Source organism: Equus quagga, chromosome 1, assembly GCF_021613505.1.
Source record: "Equus quagga isolate Etosha38 chromosome 1, UCLA_HA_Equagga_1.0, whole genome shotgun sequence".
Lineage (NCBI taxonomy): Eukaryota > Metazoa > Chordata > Mammalia > Perissodactyla > Equidae > Equus > Equus quagga.
The window spans coordinates 37,785,589-37,808,783 of record NC_060267.1 but is presented as its reverse complement, the minus strand read 5'-3'; the positions used below and the strand labels follow the sequence as shown (position 1 = coordinate 37,808,783).

The window sequence follows — 23,195 nt, the reverse complement described above, 5'->3', positions numbered from 1 at the left end:
AGTTAAAAGGGCGTTTCTGCCAGCTGGCTGGCAGATGAAATGTAAAGATCAATCAATACTTCTCATCCTTCAGCTTCAAGGATCTGAAAGAAACATGGTGAGGGGGCAGGAGGGAGGCCTATTTACCTGATCAAGATGATTGTAGAAATCAATGTTCGCTGCACAGAGATACCTCCCAAGCAGCGTGGCGTGGGTGGTAAATATCGTAGCGATCGGCAGTTTCCGGGCTCGAGAAAGGATCAGTCCAGTTCCGGCCTGCCATTCGTGGAACTGGGCAATGACGTGTTTCCCATCTGCATGATCTGTCACCTACAGCAGAAAAGGAGATTTAGAAAAGCTGGGGAAGCCCGATCTTGCTCCTGGCCCACAGCATCAGGAAATTTATCATGCCTGTAAATTTTAGCACAATTTAAAGAGATCTAAATATGAAGCACGCAGATTTAGTGAGTATTTTATAGAATTTAGAGGCACGCTCATAAAGCCCATATATTTTTATGGCATAATTCTCCTCTGAGTGATGGATCAGATTTACTGTATCCACAGAGGGGCCTCATAGAATAAATGCACGGTAGGTATTCATAAATATTCACTGGATGGATGAATGAATGACAGCAATAATAACATCCTTGAAGATATCACTGAGCAGCTGAATCAATTGGGATTACCCACTTACGAGCTTCTTTTTAAATAAGCAATAAATGACTTCATGTTTTAAGTCAGTCTTATTTGCATTTTTCTGTCCTTTGAAACCAAAAATATTTAAATTGTTATATTGTTTTTTAAGAATATGGAATTGGGGAGAAAGAGGCTAATACCTTGCTTAGAATCAAATTGTGAGTTAGTCACACTCTGAGGACCCAGGTCCAATTCCAGGTCTGGTTTTAAAACCAGACTGAGCATCGATCTCTTTGTCTTAAAGTTACCTTGTTTCACTCTTACTAAAAATTAATATTTATATTTCACTCCCCTTATGACTGTCCATTTCCTTAAGGGGGAGTAGCATTGCTAATGCAAAACACCTGAGTTCCAGAGGCCTGTGTGGAGACGGGTAAGTCTGGAGAGTTCACCTAAGATGGCTGTTCTCAACTTAGCATACCTCAGAATCACCTGGAAGGCTTGGTAAGCACTGATGTCTGGGTCCTACTTCCAGGTAATCCAACTGGGCTGGTGGCAAGAATTTGCATTTCTTACAAGTTTCCAGGTGGTGGTCCATGAAAATATTCTTTGAGAAGCACTCAAATGCTAAGACCTTTGTATTTTAAAGTACGTGCTCTTCAAAAAGTTCCTCACAGCCATTAACAGTTGCACAGATCAGCGGCAGCAGAGGTGACAACAGAAACAGGGTTTACAGCAGCTTTGGATTTTTTTCAATGTCTTTATTTATTTCAGCCAAAGGAAATCTCTATTTCTGGAACTGCTTTATTTTAGAGAAAATTGGAGCTCTCACTTTCTTTCTTCTCTGCCCTCTATTTCCCTTTAACTGAAAGGATGACAGCGGACACAGACACACACACACACACAGACACACACGCACACACGTCCTTGGAGGCTGGCTTCAGCCTGGAGGTGGTGGCTCAGGGAGGCAGTTTGCAGAGGAAGAGTTGGTTCCACCAACTGATGCTAAAACAAGACTATATATCTGTCACTAGGCCAGATCTGCCACCACCTCACCCTTCTCCTTTTCTGTCACCAACACAAGCAAGTGGATGGCCCCTCCACCTTCCCCTTTACTATGGCTATTGGAATATGACTTCATCTGTAAGAGACACTGGCCAAGGGGAACACACTCCCAACATGCGGTTCTGTGATTCGTCCTTAGACCACACCCCCACTTTGCTGGAGATGCTCTTCCTTCACCATCTGATTTTTAGGTTAGGCATCACCATCTTGAGGTAACGCAAGGAATGTGAAGTCCTACTGCCAATCTTTGAGGACTTTAAGAGAGGGCAGACTCGGCTCATTTATCAAAGACTAGGTTTTAATGCTCTTATTTCCCATTTTTTACATCTCTGGGATATTTCACTGCTATATAGACTCCTTAGCAACTGCTGGGATCACTTCAGCAGTGAACAAATGATGAAAATATCGAAAATCCACTGCAGTTGCACAAGTACTCGTGCATAACCAATGGCAAATATTTCAAGCTATTTTCTACTCTTATGATTCCAGAATGCGTGTACATAGTGCATGATGTACACTATCTATTTTTTCCTTGCACATGTACTGAATATGTATGTAAAACACACAACTGAGTTTTCTATAGAACACCCAATTATATTGCCTGCTAAATAGATGATCATTCACCATGATCATCACATCATTCTATTTAAACTTGACATGAGGTAAATACTAATAAGCATTGTTATTACCCTGTTCCAAAGGTTGGTATTTAGTCTGAGGAATACTGAAAATTTTCTCAGATTCCTTTGAAATGTAATAGGATAATCAATAATGGCATCATCTCAAAATTGACTTAATCCAAAGATCATGGGATCATTGCTGGCACAGAACACAATTGTGCTGCTCCTCTGTTGTATGACCATACAAGAAACTGTACCTCTTTTAAGAACCAAGCAGTTAAAGATCCAAATATCAACATATCGTTGGCTTCGCGGTCGTCATAAGGGATGCCGACGCTGCACGCTTCCCAAAGGTCACCCTTCCACCTGTCCAGATTCCCAGCCGAAAAGCCTATGTCGAAGAGCACCACATAAGGACTCCCTTCTATCAGCCATCTTCCAAAGCGCACCTGCCATGTAAAGAACACGTGGCCATGGAATAATACCAGGTAACGCAGGGGAGGAAAATGTATCTGTGCTTAGAGGATGTAAGCTTTATTTAGAACTCAACAGCAGATTGTGCAAGTATATAGGAAACCATAGCAATAACACAAAGCATCTGATGTTTGAGCCTGAAGGTGGAATGGGCTTTCATCCATTCATCTAGAATCTCCAAGTTCTTTCTCCTCATTAAACACAGTCATTTAAAAATAAAATATCTAGGGGCCGGCTTGGTGGCACAGCGGTTAAGTTCGCACTTTCCGCTTCAGCGGCGCGGGGTTTGCCGGTTCGGAACGCGAGTGTGGACATGGCACCACTTAGCAAGCCATGCTGTGGCAGGCGTCCCACATATAAAGGAGAGGAAGACGGGCATGGATGTTAGCTCAGGGCCAGTCTTCCTCAGCACACACAAAAAAGAGAAGGATTGGCAGCAGATGTTAACTCAGGGCTAATCTTCCTCAAAAAAATAAATAAAATAAAATAAAATAAAATATCTGGATCATGTAACCTCTGTCCTTCATTACCCTTCTGTAACCTCGAGCTCATAGTTTTAGGATTTAATATTAAGGTCTATGTTTTTATGACAGTCATAAGATGAACTGCTCTGTATCTTTTACAACTTGTCATTGGATATAATGTCTACTGTGTCACTTATTTTCCTTTATGCACCAGGACTGACAATATTTCCTGCTAGAAAAAAGTTGTTTCTGGACACAAATGTGTATGCTTTCTCATATTCCTCCTATCAAAAAAAAAGTGACACAAAGTGTTTCCCAATATGGTTGCTGTCAGAAATCTTAACTAAATATATTGCCCAAGCTACATTATCTCTTCAATCTGGCAGCTCAAAGTCTAATGCTATTACACTCTTCAATTAACTTCCTTTATTCCTGAATGTTTTATCTTGTGCAAATTTTAATGCATTAGCTATCTCAAATTTTTTCCAATTATAATTATATATTCATTTGTATATCCAAGTTTTCATTCCCTTTTGGTCTCTTTTTTCTATAGTTATTTACTCATTCTTTTGTCTTGATCTTTATTTCATGCTTACTCTCCTATACATGTGCCCACATTGCTTATATATTGACCTTTATGACTCCAACCAAGGCCAAATTTTGCAGAGCCTGGAACCCCGCTTGATTACCATTCCCTTCCATGGGACTCAGGAACGTATGGTGTCTCTCTCCCATCCATGCCTTGGCCAACTTTGAAAGACTCTCATTACGTGTCAGTTCCTTCCATTGTAATTTAGTATTTATCATGGCAGTCTTTCCTTTTCAGATTGAATTTTCCACAGACCTAAACAACTTTTCAATAGTTTTCTCTTTGTGACATTCATTGATTTATGTATTCCGTCAATGAATGCTTATTGACTGCCTAATATGTGACATATGATACCGTGAGCTAAGATCATAGAGAACTGTTGAAAGCACAGAGAATGTAAGCTAGCTTGTCTTGACTTACAATGAGTTCTTGGCTGTAACATGGAAACATCCTTACATAGGAAATCCAGTAAAGAGTCATGAGACTAGTCAGTTTCATTAAGTTTTTCATCTTCTTCTTTCACAAGTGCTTCAAATGCAAGTCCCTTCTAACATCTCACTTATTTCATCCCGATAGTACAACATTGGGATGTACAATGTACAACATCCCAATGGAACGGCATCCTTCTTTCACTCTCCTACATTCTCGATGCTATCCTCACTATGACATATTTTCCTGGTGTCCTCTAGCACCTGAAGTTCGCTTTTAAATTAAATATTCTGCACCCTAAATCTTGCATATGCATCCTAGACACCACTACTCACGTGGACATCTCAATGAGGGCTTCTCATTTTTTCACCCCAAGAAACTATATTCCTGGGGTGAGTGTGAAGGAAAGTTCTTCTTTTAGAAAATTATACTGAAAATTTTAAAGCCTTCTTCTTTATTTGTATATGAAGACCTCTTTGAAATTTGCGTTATCCAAATATAATACCTTTTCTTGTACTAATCACTTGGTTACTTTTCCACCTTATTCTGGGCATCTTCAAAGTCCAAGGTTTTTATCCTACACGCTTACTTTATAGTTACTTGACCTTATTGACTTCAGAGAACTTCATGTCCACTGTATTTCAGCCACCCAAGCTCATGGCTGCATGCTTATCCTTGTTAAAAGCCAAACTGTTTCTCCTCTGAAATGTTCAACTTTAGCATTCTATTACTTGATTATAATTTCTATGTTCCCATTTCTCTCACTCCATTTCTCCAAGCGTATAATTTTTCATTTTCCTCTTCATGACTTCCAGTTCCTGGAACCCTCCATTTTCTCCTACAACATCACTTCCTTTCTGGCTTCGCTTTCCTTCCTGTCCATTTCAGACACAACGGTCCATCAACTCAACCACTGATTCAGTCAGTTGTACCATTACCTCCAAGACTTGTGCCAACCTGCCCCATGGCACAAAAGCTGAAATTGAACAGCACTGGACCTCCTCTGTTCAGCTTCCTGTGCTTTCACTCAGGCTGCTCATTGCTGCTGGAGAAAGTCACAGTCATGTATATTAGCGGCATTAGCAAGTCATGGCTATACCTCAAAGACGTCCAGAAATTCTTCTACCTATTCCTTGAACATTTTTTCAGAACTTCTTCCTTCAAATTCTCTTAACACTTGCCTCCTAAATCTCGTAAGATGACCTTTCACTCCTACTGCAGTAAGATCATCAACAGCACTGAGTGAGATCATCCTGAATTCTCCATCAGTTTTCCTCTGTTTGCATTCATCTTTCATTTCCTCTTTGAATGAAAGGGGTGAGGAACATTCCTTTCCGTCCTGCTTTGGATCTTCTTTCCACCCCCATTCTCAGTGAACTTACTCTCCTCAATCAGCCATTTCTTCCGAACTTTCAACTTCTCCTTAATATTGCTCTAGATATTTCCTTTTGGCATCTAAATACACTCATATCTCACTACATTTAATAAAACACCAGTTCTCAAAAGCTTGTCACTCTGAAACTATTTAATTATCTTTCCTCTTCATAGAAAATCTCATAGCCACAATTTCTGTATCCCTTTTCTCACCACTGATTCATTCCTCAACCCACTGCAATCTGGTTTAACTTCCTCCTCTCCTCTGAAACTATAGTTAGCAAGGTTACTATGAATAAACTGAATATTGCAACATCTAATTGACCCAGGTTCAACCCTTTGTTGACTTAATCCCTCCTTCATACTTGAAACTCTCTCATCCCTTGTCTTGACCTCACTATTCCTGTTGTGATGGCAACAGAGTACCATAAACCTCGTGGCTTAAAACAACACAAATTTACCGTCTTACAGGTTTGGAGGTCAGTAGTCCAAAATGGGTCCTATGAGTTAAAATCAACATGTTTGCAGAGTTGCATTCTGTCTGTAGTCTCTGGGGGGAGAATCTGTTTTCTGGCCTTTTCCAGCTTCTGGAAGCCGGCTGCATTCCTTGGCTCATGGCCCCTTCTCCATCTTCAAAACTTGTTGCTCCAACCTCTGCTTCCATTATCACATCTCCTCTCTGATTCTGATTCTACTGCCTTCGTCTTCTAAGGGCCCTTGTGATTACATTGGGCCCACCCAGATAATCTAGCATAATCTCCCTATCTCAAAATCCTTAACATAATCGCGTCTACAAAGTCCCCTTGCTATATAAGGTAACATATTCGTAAGTTCTGAGGTTTAGGATTTGGTCATCCTTTGTTCTATATCACTAGCCGTGCTACTTTTGCAATCTCTGACTTCTTTTAATGTAGATATTCTGACATGTTGACATTCCCCCAGGTTTGGCTCAGAACTTTTGCTCTTAGTCTATAAACTTCTCTTGAATAATGTTATCAATACCCATAATGTCAACTACAGCTTAGATACAAATGACTTCCCCCAGAACATCTCTATCCTATACCTTCTGCTGAGCTTCAAACCTATTATCCTACTAGACATTTCCCTATGGTTTTCACAAGGTACCTCAAATGTAACCTATTTAAAGTCAAATTCATCATCTTTCTCAGAAATCTGCTCCTTTTCCCAAAGTGGATGGATGTTCTTCTCTCGTGAGTTCATGTAAATTGTGGTTTGTTTTCCCATAACAGTTTACTAAGACTTGTCAAATGAAGTGTCAATCAGTGTCCTTTACCTGGCAGCCATGTTTATTCATTGTGTCCACTGCTCTTCTAACAGCATCATTTACAGGTTCACACTGTTCCACCTGGGTCTTCATATTATGTTCAAAATATGGACCAATCAGAAAATAATTGTCTCCCCATTCATCTGCCGTTGTTTTGGCCTTCGTCTGAATCACAGTATAAATGCCACCAACTGTTAAAAAAAAAGGTCCCATTATCATTCGGGTTAGCAATTCATTTTAAGTGGCGAAGGGGTGGAAATGAGTTTACATTTTTAAGTTAGCATTTAGGATCCATCAAGCACAGGGATTTATTTGACTTTCTAAAGGAAGCTTTTCAAGGGACGTTATCAAATAGCTGGTATTTGATTCAATTCCTAGCATTTTTTAGAGGCCCCGCTGGGTGGCTGTCAGAGAGCATCAGGCTGGCAGCAGCAGAGAAGTGCAAACACTTCAAGGAAATCTGAAGAGATGATGGGAATAAAGCAGTCCTTGGCTTGGCGCTGTCAACACTGAAGTGTCAAGGTTGGGATAAACAGCCATTGTCATGACACATGCCTTCAGCAGCTGTAGTCATCTTTCACCGCTGCTCCTACGGTGGTCCAAGAAGGGGCTAAGGGACGGGCAAGTAACATCCCTGCTGAAATTACGAGCAAGTCTCCCAAGATAAAGAGCCGCTTCCCTTCTAAGCTACCAAGCAAGATACCTTTTAACAAGAGGAAAGAACTGATAGCTTTTCAGGGGGCATACTTGGCCAAACCCTCATGTCAAACCCAATGACACAAATACAAATTTTCATAAGGTATTTCATTTTTTCCCCTCTGCCATTGCAACCACTACTACTAAAACACAAAGCCAAAAAAACATGTCTACTCTTGGAAATTATGCATAGCATTGGATCCAGCATGTCCACATCTAGAAATCGTCCTGGGGGAAAATGGGAAGAGCATCAAGAGATATGTTTATAGGGACAATTATTAAAGCATTTTAATGTTGAAAAATTAGAACCAACTTAAACTGAACTAGTTAACTCACTTAACCTAAGGCTCAACTAGCTCCTCTGTTCAATGGGGATAAACTAGTACTTAGCTTGGGGGGAAGGGCAGGTTGTAGCAACAATATTAAAAATTAAGCCTCATTGAAAAGATGATATTTGAGTAAGTTCTTAAAAGGGCGAAGACACTCGGCAGGCAGAAATCATGGGGAAGACTTTTTGAGGCAGAGGGAAGAGTTAGAGCCACGGCCCTAAGTTGGGAGCAAAGTGCACAAGCACAGAGTAACAGATATTTGAAGGGAGAGGTTGAGGCGCAGTAACCAGCTAGGAGGGATAGGCAGGGTCAGGGCAAGAAGACCTTCCGTAAAGCTAGGCAGGCTCTTCCCTCTGCTGGCTCTAAGCAACTAACTTGTATGAGAATAAGAAAACAGTCTGAAGCAATTTCTTGAGCAACATTTTGTCCATGAGCTATAGGCAAGGGGATGACTCAAGAAATCTTGCGTGAAATCCTTGAGCAATACAGATCCTGGCACCAACCTTCAACTCCATTTCCAAGAAGAATTGTATTGCTTGCACATGCACTACTTCTCATTCTAACTGTGGGTTTTCATAAGGTATTTTAATTCATCAAGATAGAGCATTTGATAGCTACTGTATCTCTTAAATTTTTATTTCAGTAACTTAGACTTTAAATAATAAATCTCATCGCTAGTCACAATTGATGGTCAAAAGGGAGAATTGGCATCAGCAAATTTTTCTTTAAGCCTGAGCCATTCAAAATACACTTTTTGGCAAGTTACCTCGTGAGAGATGAAAACAAAAGGCAAATGTTGAACCTACCCTATGATACTGACAGTATTCATTAATTTATAAAAGAGAAGAGCTAATGTACCTCCCAAATGTAAATATTACATGCAAACAAAATTTCACAAGAGACTACACAAACTTATTGTCCTTAAGAACTTCCCCCTTAAGAAAAAGCTTTTTTATTATACTGAAAAGAAAATTTAAACTGTCACTTGAGCAGAGTCTGATAATAAGGACACTATCAGTCACAGCTCAGATGACAGGTGATGAGGATAACATGGAACAGATGAAGAGGATCTGCAAATCCCACCAGCAGTGGCTTCCAGACTAGACCAGAACAGGCATGATTCACCTAACCATTCAGCAAGGAAAGAGTCTACGCAGATTGATGCCAACATCAAGTACACCTAAATGTTTTCCCAAAGTCTAGAAAATTTTATGAACCGTCAAAACTATTTGTTGAGGAAAAACAAATTTAGAGAAATAGCTTGCAAGGACAACTACAAAGAACTTTTGTTTAAAGTGTGAGTCACATTTTAGCAACATATTTAAATATATATATAAAGTTTTATTGAAAGCCATTATCCATAAAAATGCAAAATCTTCAAATAATTTCTCCTCTTCTGTAGATTTATTTCCTTCATCTTATCAAGGGCAATATATGATTGGTTTCTGATGGCACACCCTTATTAAATGCCTTATTCACATTTCTATTCTTGAAATCTCTTTTATATGCAATTATGTATGTTGCCCAGAGATCTTAGAACATCCTTGTTTTCTAGATTGTGCTCCAAATTCAAATACACTTGGGTAAATGCAAACACATTTTTATCCACTAAAGGACATAAGGAAGAAGAGAAATTATTTGAAAAAAATGGACATTTAGATTTGGGAATTAAAATGCAAAGATAAATATAGTTAATTAATTTGCCGCCTCTTTTTCCCATTTGAGGGCTTCAGCCTTGATATAGACAGTCCCCAAATAGCCTTAGAGTGCTCACGGATACCACAGCTATGTTCTTTCAGTCTATCAGGAATAAAGACATGAAATAAAAGTCCAGCCCATGTTGGTCGAGGCCTGATTGTAAATAAATCTTTTTCCCCCGACACCTCTCCTTGTAGTCTTTCTGTGGAGAAGTCTTCTTACTGCATTTCATATGCCCAAGCATCATTTTAGCCTCTCTCTGTCCTTCTCATATTTATATGCGAACTAGTTTCCTTGATTTTTCCTGTTTATTTACCACATTTTGCCCCAAACTCCTCTCATGAGTACAATGGCATAAAAATAAGGTCATTCCTATTTTCAAATTTGGAGTATAAACCAGAGGTTCACCCACTCATATTTTTTAATGACTTCTGGTTTCACCACAGTGTACGTCACTGAATTTGGACTTACTCTTCACTTTCAAACATGTACTTTGTATTTTATTGATCTATATTTTTCTGAAACAACATGGGAGCTCTCTTTAATGTGAGGACAAATTATCAGACCTTTCATAAGAAAGAAAAGACGGGCTCCCATGGCATATACATCATTAAGGTAGCTAAAACCCCAAGTTTTCATCTAGAAACACTGCTAATATTGCTAAAAATCGGATCCCAAACCAGTATGGAATACAGACACCAGCCAAAATAAGGCATTTTATAGTTACATATAAATTGGGACTACTTTCACTATTTTTTAAATGTTTTAAAAGTTACAGAATTTGGAAGTCATGTGACTTCAGTATACATAGCTAATAATCTGAACTTCCTGTCTCAAGACAGTCACAGAAGCAGGGGTAGGCATTGTACAGTTAGAACCTCATTCTCTGAGGCAGTAGATCTGGTAGGAAAGAGGAAACGCTTCTGGTGACAATGGTCCACAGTGCGTGTCCAGCACTATGCTTGGTCCGTGGTGCAAATCAAAGCAGTCGTGGTCTCGGGCAGTGGGAGATGATACCCTTAGACCAAGACCACATGCACACCCCACCCTGAGTACACCACAATGGCGGCTCCATATTTTATACATGGGGCGCTCAGACACAGCCGTCTGGGTGAAAAGGAAGCCAGCAGGCTAGTGCTCATCTTGAAGCTATGTGTGTGCCAATCATGGTTTGGACACGGATTGTGTGTTTCATGTGGTGTGGTTGGGATGCCATTGACACGGCCACTGCATATCCACACCAGGCAAAAAACCCTCGACCCCTAATTGCTGTCGCCCACAACTGTAGTAACCCTGACCCACATCTTTTCTTCTCCCTTCTGCTTTTGCATTTAAAAATAGAATCATGGAGTCACTCAAAGTGAAAGCCAGTATGATCCAACTTCCCTCATTTTATGAACAAATTTTATGAAGAAATAATTAATAAACTAATACCTACAGAGCGTTTATTAAATGCTAGGCACTATTTTAAGTGATTTACACCTGATATTTCTTTTAGTTTCACAGCACCATTACAGGTAGATGCTATTGTTATCTTTATTTTTAAATGGGGAAAACTGAGGCACAGAGAGGCCATGAGATAGACCCAACATCACACAGGTAATGATGAAGTTGGGATTTCGGTCCAGGAAGTTTGACTCCAGAGCCCACGGGCTGTAGATGGCAAGATTGTCAGTAACTCTGTGGAGCCACACATTGGTGGATCTTTAAAAACGGTGGGTGGGAGGGACAGAGGAAGAAAATGAGTAGTATCAGAAAACACAAACATCTAAATTCTTTCTATTCTGCTCTAGAGAAAAGCTGTTTGGAAAATAACAGTTAGAGGAAATAGCTTTTTAATTCTGAGTCCAGGCCTTCAGGGTTAACAAAAGGAACCCAGGGGCTTGGGGAACTTCAGAGCGCTGGTCCTCAGGTCAATCATTGAGGACTTTGGAAATCTGATGAAAGCGTTCAGTCCTCTTCTCCAAAAAAGCACATCCGCATCTGAGCATATGCCATTTTCAGATCCAATTTTAGGTTTATAAATGCCTCGAAGTCCATTTTTATCAAGGTCCCCACCTTTAGAATGCATCCCTCAGAACAGTCGACTTGCAATTATCATCAGTTTCTCCCACACCATTTTGAATGTGGTTGTCTGAGTTCTTCCATGTCCTTTTCACACCATGTGACCCAGAGCTATGGTGCCTGATTTAAGGAGGGAGCAGGAAGAGGTATTATGTCCAGCAATATGCTAGTTTAGGGCTAAAACAAATTATTTTTAGTTGATTTTGAGGGAAGCGTTCATTTAACAACCAAATTGCAGAAGTGTTCATGTGTATTAAATTACATTCATTATTTGTGACAATATTTTTAATGATCCTAAATATCCTCAACATGATAATTGGTACTTAGTCTACAGTGATTTGGGCAAATCTGTGCTGAAGAAATGATTGTAGTAAGGGCTGAGCAAAGAAGGAGAAAGTAAATCTTTATGTTTCCAACATTTGGGCAAAATGCTCCATCCTAGACCATATTGATGAGGATTCTTAGGCTGGTTAATTTTAAAACTGCAGATGAGAAGCAGGCTCCGAGGAGCGGAGTTGCTTGCCCTTTGTTGGGAGACGTCTACATTTGTAAGGGAAACCTCCATTTGTAAAGATGCCTCCCTCTCTGGGCCAGGAAGAAGGTGGGATGGCCTTATCTCTGGAAACTCTTAATGGGGAAGGCAAGGACTTAAGTTGGTTACTGTCTGGCAACCTCATGTAACTGACCCTCACCCCCCTGCCCCCAAAATCCTCCGTTGTCTCTGGCTGAGGATAATATTTAAGCGGTGGCTTCTGCCATTTTCTCAATCCGGTTTGATTCTTATCTAAAAGTTGTGGGACCGCCCAATGGCCTGACCCTACTGGCACTGATACCATTTTAACTTTTTCACGTATTCTTTCCTTTGTCTTGAAAAGAGATAACTCACATACCTATGCTTTAAATTTAGCCTTACTCTCCACCCATGTTGGCAGCAGTAGCGGGGGCAGCAGCAGCGACTCCTCCTGCCCATGGGCCCTGTCCCCACGCAGCATCTCTGACTGCCCATGGGTCCTGTCCCCATGCTATTCCACACTATTCTCTAAATAAAAGAGCACTACTGCCAGATCTTGAGAGTTCAAGAAATCTTTCTTTCGACTCCTTGGCTCACCGACCCCGCATCAATACCACTGTCTCTAATTTTTTTTTACTTTTTCTACCCCAAGCCCCTCAGTAGATAGTTGTATACTTTTAGTTCTGGGTCCTTCTAGTTGTGGCATGTGGGATGCCGCCTAAATATGGCCTGATGAGCAGTGTCATGTCCTCACCTAGGATCCCAACCAGCCCTGGGCCCCCTAAGCCGGCATGTGAACTTAACCACTCGCCCTCGGGGCCGCCCCCGCACTGTCTCTAATTTGTCTGTTAACTTTCCCGCTATACTCGCCCCCAACAAGTACAGTGTTTTTTCAAGAATACATCTGACTACTTGGCACTTCTCACAATTTAGAACTTGAATGGCTTCCCATCATTCAAGGATTGGAAATAAAACTCCTTAAGGACTATTAATTCACGATAATTCTCACAATTTAGCCTCCGCTGGTCTCTCCCACCTCCTGTCATGCTCCATTCTTTTTCCCTCTCTGAGCTTTCTTCAGATCTTTGAACAGAGTGTGCTTTCTCACCTCTGCATCTTGGCATACACGGTTCCCTCACATAGAACACCGTCCCCTCCTTATCGCCTCCTCTGTTATCTTTACTCAACAGCTATTCACACTTGAGGTATCACCTCAAATATCTCATTGTTAGAGAGGTTTTTCCCAAACCCCTGCCCCTCTCCCCCACAGAATAGTGTCAGAACATCTCATTCTCTTATTCTTACATCCATCATGTTTCACTATAATTGCATGTTCAGTATCTATCTTCCCGCAAGTTTGTAAATTCTGAAAGATTGGGAATCGATTCTATATTGTTAAACGCTACGCCCCTCTTCACCCAGCGCCTGACACCTAACAGACACTTGATGAATCTTTATTTAATAATAAATGGATGAATGAATAAAACAATACATGTCAATGAACAAGTGTTGTTATATAAATATTTGTTGGTATGCAAACCAGTGGAAAAGGTTATTTTGAGGTCTGAGAATTGACATCCAATAATTTAACTATAGCTCTCTCATTTGTTGTGTTTTACACACTTCCATTGTTCATTGGCCAAATTCTGGCAGTGAGGGCTTTTTTCCCTCTCCAAAAGTCTTTTGTTTTCATGGATATGAATGCGTTTCCTTGGTTGCCACAAACCATTGTAAGATGGCTGGAGCATGTTACATGCACTTCATTTATAAGGAAGCTCATAGTCAAATAGTTTAAGGATGCTTTTACAAAGTCTCAGAAATCTATGTCTATGACTGAAAATCCTGTGTTCTTTCACCTCAGGACATTTTCTTTGGCAATGGAGGTTTTAGTGTTTAATTCTCTTGTGTGGTAGTAAAAAGGAGCAGTGGACTTCGGGGAGACCAAATGCTAGTCCCTTCCCTGCTATTTGCTTGATCATTTGATGCCTATTGGCGTCCATTTCATCTACGAAATGGAGGAGCTGAATTCATGATCTCTAAGATGTTGCATATCCCTGCTATGAACTGCAGGGAAGGGAAAGTTCAAAATAAATTTAAAAAAAAAACTATCATGTCAATGTATTTCCAGGGATGAACACAATAATCGTGAATTTATGCAAAAATCTCTTAAAAATCAGACTGCAGGGGCTGGCCAAGGGGCATAATGGTGAGGTTTGCTCACTCTGCTTTCGCAGCCTGGGGTTTGCGGGTTCAGATCCCGGAAGCGGACCTACACACTGTTCATCAAGCCACACTGTGGTGGCATCCTACATACAAAAAGAGGAAGATAGGCAACAGATGTTAACTCAGGGCCAATCTTCCCCGCTTAAAAAAAAACCAAAAAAAAACCAGACTGCAATAAATATTAAAATAAAGATATATTGGAGATGATGTCAACTTGGGTAAATCACACTGTGGGTTCCCCTCCACAAAAAAATTCCCTTCCTCTTGCACAGGAAATGAAAGAAAATAAGCGTGAAAGACAGCTTAGAGGTTGAAAATAAACTTATTCATTCCTCACTCAAAAGAAAGAAATCCTTTGAGCATTTTCTACATGCCAGGCACTGTTCCAGGCCCTGAGAAGAGCATGCATGTCACTGGGATATAAGATCCATGGGATAACAGTTTTCATCAATGAGTTCCCAGCATCAGGAGACAATGCTCCATTAGTGTTTGTGAAATGGAGAGAAAAGATGGAAAGACAAGAGGCTCTACTAGGTGTTGGAACTCATGCAAAGATCTTCTGCACTGATTCCTGCTGCTAAAGACTCCCCCGAATTTTTTCCACCAACAATCTCCATACTTGAGTTACTGCCTACTCTGTTGAGAAAATCACAATTTCAAGGTACACTCCGGGATTCACGTGTAATAGCGAAGGTTCTGTTCCCAGGAACTTTGGACATATTTAAAAAGTTGTGACTGGAAAGAGAACATTAGAAATAGCTATTCGCAAAAGACTTCACTTCTCCAAAATAAAGTTTCTGTCCTCTTTGCTTCCTCCTCGTTAGAATACAGGGAGGAAGACTGTGCTTTGTTCTCTTACGTGCGTGCTGTGCATTTCTACATAGGCAGAATTGATTTTTAGTTTTGATTTTATGAATTTTATGAACGCGTACTCATGAGAACTTTGAACATTCAGCATAAGATGAAAATCAGCACAGGCGCCAAATATCATTCCTATAACTTTGAGGTTATGCCGGCTCTGATTAGCGAAAAGGAAGAAGTAATATACCACATTCATGTTATCATTTCGGGTCCTTTAAATTGTTGTGATAAACATGTAGTGTGTCACACCACATGCTGTCAGTTCAGATCCTTTAAACTCCACAGGTTCCTACTCCCTCTCACCCACCCATCGCTTGGCCTGGTTCTTCATGACCTTGAAGAACTCAACCTTCAACGCTGTTACTTTTTCTTTGCTAATATTCCCTCAATCTTAATGTCAATAGTGTTGACACTTTTAAACTAGATAATATCAACCCACAGGGAACTGCTCTTTTAGTAATTTTATAGAAACCGTTGTTATAAAAATCATTAGGGTTGCATTCTCTGGCTTGCCTTCTCCAATCCAGCACAAGTGAGTTTATACTTATTAGGAAGTTATTTTGTCAATTTGATTTCCTTTCTTGTTATATAATTTCCAGGTATATATAGCGTTGAAGAAAAAATTATTTTCATTTTTCTTAATAGGAGCTCAATATTATGCCTTTTGAGCAGCTTCTAAATTAAAACTTTATTCCAAGCTAATCTTGAACTGTTAGAAATACTATTAAATATCTCACATAATCGCTAACAGTATATGCAGTTATAGTTTCTAACTAGTCCTGATCGCATACATTTCTCCCTAAAGTACTTAACTGTGCTTTTTTGCTGAGAAAAATCATAAAAGCAAAAAAGTAAATATTAACTTTTTATTCCTGTTTTGTCATAATATGGACTTCAAATTTGAATTTAAATGCACATTCCCTGGCAAGGACTAATATTTTCAACTTGCTCCCCCTTCAACACGTACCCAAGTCTAAGTTTTCATTGCCGGTTGAAATAGACAAGGTTAAATGTAAGCTAAATTTCTATTCAGTTGAAATACTTTCTTCACTCACTGGCAACTCATTCTCACTAGCAGGTCGTCTGTGAAATTCTAATCCACATGCTTCAGCAATCTGGCAAATCGCCACCTTCAGGGTAGTACAAACCTTTATTGGTCACTTCCCAAGAGACTTCAAATAGCAGTACGTCTTCCACGGGAAGTTCGGCAACTTCCCACCTGGGAAGCCCTCCAAGGGATGTCACAGACAAAGATCGACCCCGCAGCATTCTTCGTCCAGTGCTCTGAAACTTTTTTGAATCCCTCCTTCAATTAACTGTAATCCCAGGCGTGGTGCTTTTAGAGACTCGGAGGTTCGGAGCTGGTAGATGTCAGGCTTCTTCGGGAGATTCTCATAGGAATAAACCAGCCGAGTGAAATCTGATGTGCTTCTCAGAGAACTCCCGATGGAAGGAAGAATTCTCAGCTCCTCTGTACAGTTTCTCTGGGCAGGTCAAGTGAGGATAATCTCTGCAATCAGTATCTACCTAAACAACCCAATCACGAGTACAATCCTCAGGTTGGGGCTTAGGCAAGCACCCTTTGGGAGAGTGGAATCCTCATAGGCTGAGCATGACACAAGTCCAGACCTTTGACCCTTGTCCTTTTGGCCAAACTCCTAGACTCACACAGTCACCAATGCTTATTTCATCACTTCCAAGGTGATCCAAAATTCGCATTTCCCCTTCTAAATTTCGCAGACCACTTTAGATTACGTGTAGAATTGACTGGGCTGAGTTTCCAGGCGTTAAATGCCTTTAGATTTCTGAAGTATTCTTTTGATTCCTATTTCTACAGTGTTTTAAAAAATTATTCCTGGTTATTTTATTCTACATTTACAAACTAAATTTTGAGGATAGGCATAGAACTTGGTTTCCCTTTTCTTAAATCTTTTCTTAAAAATTTCCCTATTGAAACGTATAAATCCCAGTGTGTTTTTGGGTATAACGTACAAAGAATGTAATTTAGACTGATTAATGATCATCAGACCATGATTTTAATGGGGTAGTAGAAACTAATTTTAGTCCTATTTGTACATTTACCTCAAATATAAAATTGATAAAGAATAATTCAGTGGATGTAAATCAAAACCACAATGACATATCGCCTCACACCTGTTAGAAGGGCTATTATTAAAATCACAAGAAATAAGAAGTGTTGGCGAGGATGTGGAGAAAAGGGAACCCTCGTACACTGTTAGTGGGAAAGCAAATTGGTGCAGCCACTATGGAAAGCTCATGGAGCTTCCTCAAAAAGATTAATAATAGAACTATCATATGATTTAGCAATTCCACTTCTGGATATTTATCCAAAGGATATGAAAATACTAACTAGAAAAGATATCTGCACCTCCAAGTTCATTGCAACATTATTTGTAATAGCCAAGACTTGGAGACAACCTATGTATCCATCAATGGATGAATGAATAAAGAAAATGTGGCGCGCACACACACACACACACACACAGAATGCACTATTATTCAGCCATGAGAAAGAAGGCAATCTTGCCATTTGCAACAACATGGATGGACATTGAGGGCATTATACTAAGTGAAATAAGTCAGACAGGGAAAGATAAACTTCACTTACACGTGGAATCTAAAAAAGCCAAACTCACAGAACCAGAGAGTTGAATGATGATTGCCAAGGGCTAGGGGTTGGGGGAAATAAAGAAATGTTGGTCAAAGGGGACAAATTTCCTGTTATAAGGTGAATAATTTCTGGGGTCTAACGTACAGCCTGGTGATTATAGTTAACAATACTGTAGTATATGCTTGAAAGTTGCTGAAAGAGGAGATCTCAAATGTTCTTACCACAAAAAAGAAATGGGAATTATGTGAGGTGATGAAGGCATTAATTAACCCTACTGTGGTAATCTTTTCACAATATATGTTGTACAGCTTAAACTTACCCAATGTTATATATCAATTACATCTTAATAACGTTGGGAGGGAAAAAGAGTTTTGAATTTATCCTAAGAACAAGAAAAAGCCATGATAGAATTTGCATTCTTTTATTTTTACATATTTTTAAGTTCAAGTCAAGCACATAAATAGCAAAATGCACAAATTGTAAGCCCAATGAATAATCACAAAGTAAACACCCTTGTGTAACAGCCTAATAAAAAACTGGAACAAATCACACCACACTGCGGGGGTTTGTTTCAGACAAGTTTGGTGAGTGAGGTCTGATTCCATGGTGTGACATATTTTAAATCATTCTACAGATTTGCATTTTCTAAAGACCACTGTCACTGCACAATGGAGAATGGATTATGGAAGGATGAGACAAAAGACAAAGTGTTTACAATATTTCGATATGCATCATATGAATATTTAACTTCTGAAAATTCAATTATATCTACTAGGTAAAGAGAAGATGGAAAGAACAAGAGAGAACAATTTAAATAGCTTGGGAGAATCCACTCAGTGAGGAGAGAGGATGCCCCAGAAAGAGGAGGAACCAGAAGACTGCGTTCCCTACGATTGATCTTTCCATGGTCTGAGTGTCTCCCTGGCTGAATGTGCCTGAGGGTTGACTCATGTATCTTGGCCAGGATTTTCCACTGATGGGCTGGCTAGAGAACCCAACCTCAGTAAAAATGATTCCAATGTCCTCTACGCAAGAGATGGTGGCAATTTGCATGAGAGTGTTACCAGGGGGATGAGAGAGAAGTGGGTGGTGGGATATGTTTAAGAGTTGACAGGACTTGGAGTTTATTGAGTGTGGACAAGTAAGGGTAGTTCTGTACCTAGTTGGGCAACTAGGCAGATAGTCCTACAGTATACTAAAATAAGAAATAGTGGGAGAAGCATAGGTTGACTTGAGAGATTAGATAATGACTTCAACTTTAGATATGGTAGAGTGAGATACCAGCCAAATGTCTAACAGAAAGTTAGATATTCTGCCCACTCAGAACCTCAAACAAGAAATCTAGGACACAGCTGGTGGCTGAAGCCATGGGGTAGTGAGATCGTAGGAAGAGGGAGTACAGTGTGGATGGTGTGGACTCACCCGAAATAGAGCTCCAGAAAGTTCAACTTTTATGGCAGAGACCACCTCATGGTGCCCTGAGTTTTACTTGGGACATACAGTGCTGCACAAAAGGTGCAATTATTTCTCAAGAGAGAGAGATTTCACATACAGCTTTGGATTTCTATTTTCTTTTGAAAAATCTAGATCCTCTTTACATACCTTCATGGCAACGATCAGCTGGAGCTGGGTAAATCTGTTCTTTTAGCAGTCACCATAGTCACCTTAGTCTCCAAGGGGCTAGTTCACTGCCAAGTCCCTAAAAACACAGGACTGTTAAACTTTTGATTTAATTTCTTTTCTATGCAAAATTGGAGTTGCTGATCAGGAAATGGCCAAAGAAAGAAGTGATTATCCTTAAATGAACCTCGTATTAATCTAAGTTGACAACGCCCACCCATCACATTGAAGATAATGAGAGGGATGCTTGACCTCGACCACTGAGATTATTTTAAGTGGCAGCATAGATGGAGTCTCACTCAGTCACTCAGAACTTGGTTTTGGAATAGAGCTTTTGTTTTGCTCTGCCCTCTTCTATAGTTTTATTTTAAACTCCTCTTTCACTGAGTAGAGTAGACAAGATGGAGATTTGGAGGGGTTAGCTTTAGCCCCTGTGGATAAAGAAGTGAAAGAACAAGAATTTGGGGAAAGAGAGAAGGCAGAGAGATGATATCTCCCTGGGGAGAAAGTAAGTCACCCTGAGACGTTCAATCAAGTTTTGTGATGCTTTTGTCAGTGTATATTGACTCCTCTATTTTCCCATTAAATTTTCAATAAAATCAATAGGATTAATGGTTTGTTGTTGTCGTTATTTTTTTCTTTAAAAATCAGTTGAAAAAAATCAGAATCTGGAGCAAGGTGATGTGAAGACGAGAGCAAAAGCTGCCAAAAGCAGAAGCCAAGGTCTGAGATACTGTACGTTTACCAGGAGATTGCTGGAGAGGCAGCAGAGTGAAATTGTTAAACATAAGGGCTTTGGGGTCAGGCGAGTGTCAGCGGGAATTGAACTATTTGTATGTGCCTATGACATGGGGGTGATGATATTTACCTGTGGAGTCGTTGTGAGGATTAGTGAAGAGAATGTATACACGTCCCTGGTACAGTGTCTGCCAAATCCTGCTTTGACTTAGAGTCCAGGATTGAAATCCAGACGCATGAAGTCAACAGATGGCAGGCCAGCTCAAGCTGCTAATCTGCCTTCTGCCCTGGTCTCCATTTGGGAGACCTTTAGTTGTCTGTCATCTAGACTCCCTTTTTTCTGAGCTCTACTTAGATGCAGGGACACAGGTGTGGACTTAGAAATACCAAGCTACAGGCTTACTTTTCTGACATTCTCCACCAAGTTCAGGATGTAAAACACGGCCAAATCTTTCAACATAGTGATTTTATACTAAACAGAGGTATATATATACTATGCAGAAGCTTATAAAAAAGTACATATATTTATGACAAATACGACAGGGATAACAAGTCAAGTGATGTATGTGGTAACAAACTAATTTTCTTTCAAAATGGTGTCATGAAAATAGTCGATGTAGTAATATTTATCTATTTTTTTTTAATATAATGAGAGAAATTCTGATGTTAGTATGGCCGTTGTACTGAAGTGATTTCTGTCAGGTGGAATGCCTGTTGATACTCGCTTTCTTCAGCTTCTATGTCAATGCTCAGGGTGGTTAAGTGAACCAGAGAATCAATTCTACCCAACCTTGATGAAACTGGCAATACATTGGACCCCAATGAACTCTTGTACCATCAATGTTTATCAAATATCTCCTTGAGAACATGTATTTTTTGACTTAGCTGTTTCTGTCAACCCAATAAATCTCCATTTTTGTGTGCAGAAGGCATAAAAGTATGTTCTCATTAAACACAGATCCTTAATTCGATGGTGTCAGATCAAAGGGAAAAGTCATAACGGTCATAGACATTACTCAGCCCTATTATAAACACAATTCTGTGGGGACACAAGATTTTAAAATTTAAGTTAGGTTATATTTACATTTAAAGTTTTTTTTTAAATCATGTCTTTCGCAAGATCAGTACTAGGTTATTTCTCAATTGCTACGCTTGGAAGAGAAGTCTTACTTTATGTAGTTGGCAGTTTCACATGCACTTTGACTGGAAAAGAAGTTGTTCTTGTATCACTGAAATGGCTCCCACGGAATACTGTGGAATTACTTTTCTGATGAGTGATTATAAAATTCTTTAGTGTTGATTTAGGTTGGAAGGTTGAGAAGAGAAGAGAGGTAAGAAAATGCAGGGAGATTTTTTCTAAGTCCATGTACTAACCTGCAGGTGGCAAATATGTTCTGTTATTTGTTTTGAGGTCTTTCTAACATAGTGCAGTGAAGATAAGTATGCATGGGAAGTAAATATATGTTTCAGCATATCCATATCTTAGTAATTGAGGGCATGGGTTTGATACTTAGAGCTGCTTTTTTGTAGATTGTGATCCCAGGCAACTGCCTTAATGAAGTCAGTGTTTCACCAGACATGTGTATAGCTGCCTAGTTGAAACTACAAATGAGGCCCAGCCCTGGTGGCCTAGTGGTTAAGATTGGCACACTCTGGTTTGGCGGCCCAGGCCTGGTCCCTGGGTGCAGACCTATACCACTCGTCAGTGGCCATGCTGTGGCGGTGGAAGACAGGGAACAGATGTCAGCTCAGGGCTAATCTTCCTCAGCAAAAAACAAAACAAACAATACAAATGAATAAATAAATCACTGATGAATAAACGAATGAATGATAAAGATAGTGCTGTCCTCTCTGCTCTCCACAGGTCAGATTAACATTACTATAGTAACCAAAAAAAGTTTTTCTTTTCATTCTTTTTTAGATAAAAGGCTTAGAAACTTTAGCTTTGCTTGCCAAACCCAAAGTTTATTTTATGAATAAAAGCAAACTTTAAGAATGCTAGTTTTTCAGATCATGTACTAAATAGCTTTTCCCATTTGTCCTGGGTATGTAGGCGCCTGCTTGAGAACACATTTCCCAGCTTTCTGGAGACCAGAAACTAATTTTTCAGCAAAGAAATTCAATTTCCCTGAAAATCCCATAACTCAAGATTTTTATTTCTAAGAAAATATAATTATAACATCACAATTAGCTAAATAGTAGTTCCTATGGAAGGGACAGAATATTCCTGAAGGTGAACCAATCAGAAAAGATTAACTGCTGTGCAAGCAGGTTAAGTTCAAGAGACAAATAATCAGAATATAACGCACATATTCTAAAGCATTCCAAAGGACCAAGAAAGAGTTAAAATTAAAAACAATTTATTATCTCTTTGTCAATTAGCCTAGCAGTTCTTACCTTCAGTGGAGAGATGGGCAAATACTCAGAGACACTAGGTTAGATGTATGCAATTAAAAACTGATGTTGAGTCCTTAAATCCTAGACCAAATTAACTTCTGGATTGAGGTTGAAAGATACTGTTTGTTCTGAAAGCATTTATTATCTCAACTTTGCAGCTGGTTAGAATTAGGCCTTGATCCAGGAATAGAACATACAGCTTCCACAAGCTTTTTGTAAAAAATGGCCTCGAAAGTTGTTTTTAAAAGTTTGTTTTGTCTCAAACCATATAAATCTTAATTAGGAATTTTAAGATATACAAATATTTTTATAAGAGAAGAAAGTCTACACATTTGAACCTGCGTGAATTCTACAATAGCAAAGACTGGCTTGTTAAGTTTTTATTAACTATTAGTTAATATTTAGTTCAATACCTGGCGTGGGTCATCACACCACAAGAGCGCTGGGGACATGCTAGCACATGTGTATCGGTCTGTGAGCATCTGTACGAAATTAAGAATTTTATCTTAAT

The 23,195-nt window shown here is 39.6% G+C and overlaps 1 protein-coding gene across 6 annotated transcripts in view; it reads right to left on the bottom strand.

Annotated features, from left to right (window-relative positions):
• Positions 1-16,830, bottom strand: part of GYS2 (glycogen synthase 2) — a 57,282-nt gene extending 40,452 nt beyond the window's left edge. For 4 of the 6 annotated variants that reach the window (XM_046643883.1, XM_046643899.1, XM_046643891.1 and 1 more), the window contains exons 1-4: positions 16,446-16,830; positions 6,925-7,106; positions 2,558-2,749; positions 127-309 (exon numbers count right to left, since the gene is read on the bottom strand). In XM_046643883.1, the coding sequence (XP_046499839.1) occupies positions 127-309; positions 2,558-2,749; positions 6,925-7,106; positions 16,446-16,566 (678 nt within the window). In that variant the 5' untranslated portion in view covers positions 16,567-16,830. The other 2 variants (XM_046643922.1, XM_046643933.1) reach the window with 2 other exon arrangements.
• Between the last annotated feature and the right edge of the window lie 6,365 nt (positions 16,831-23,195).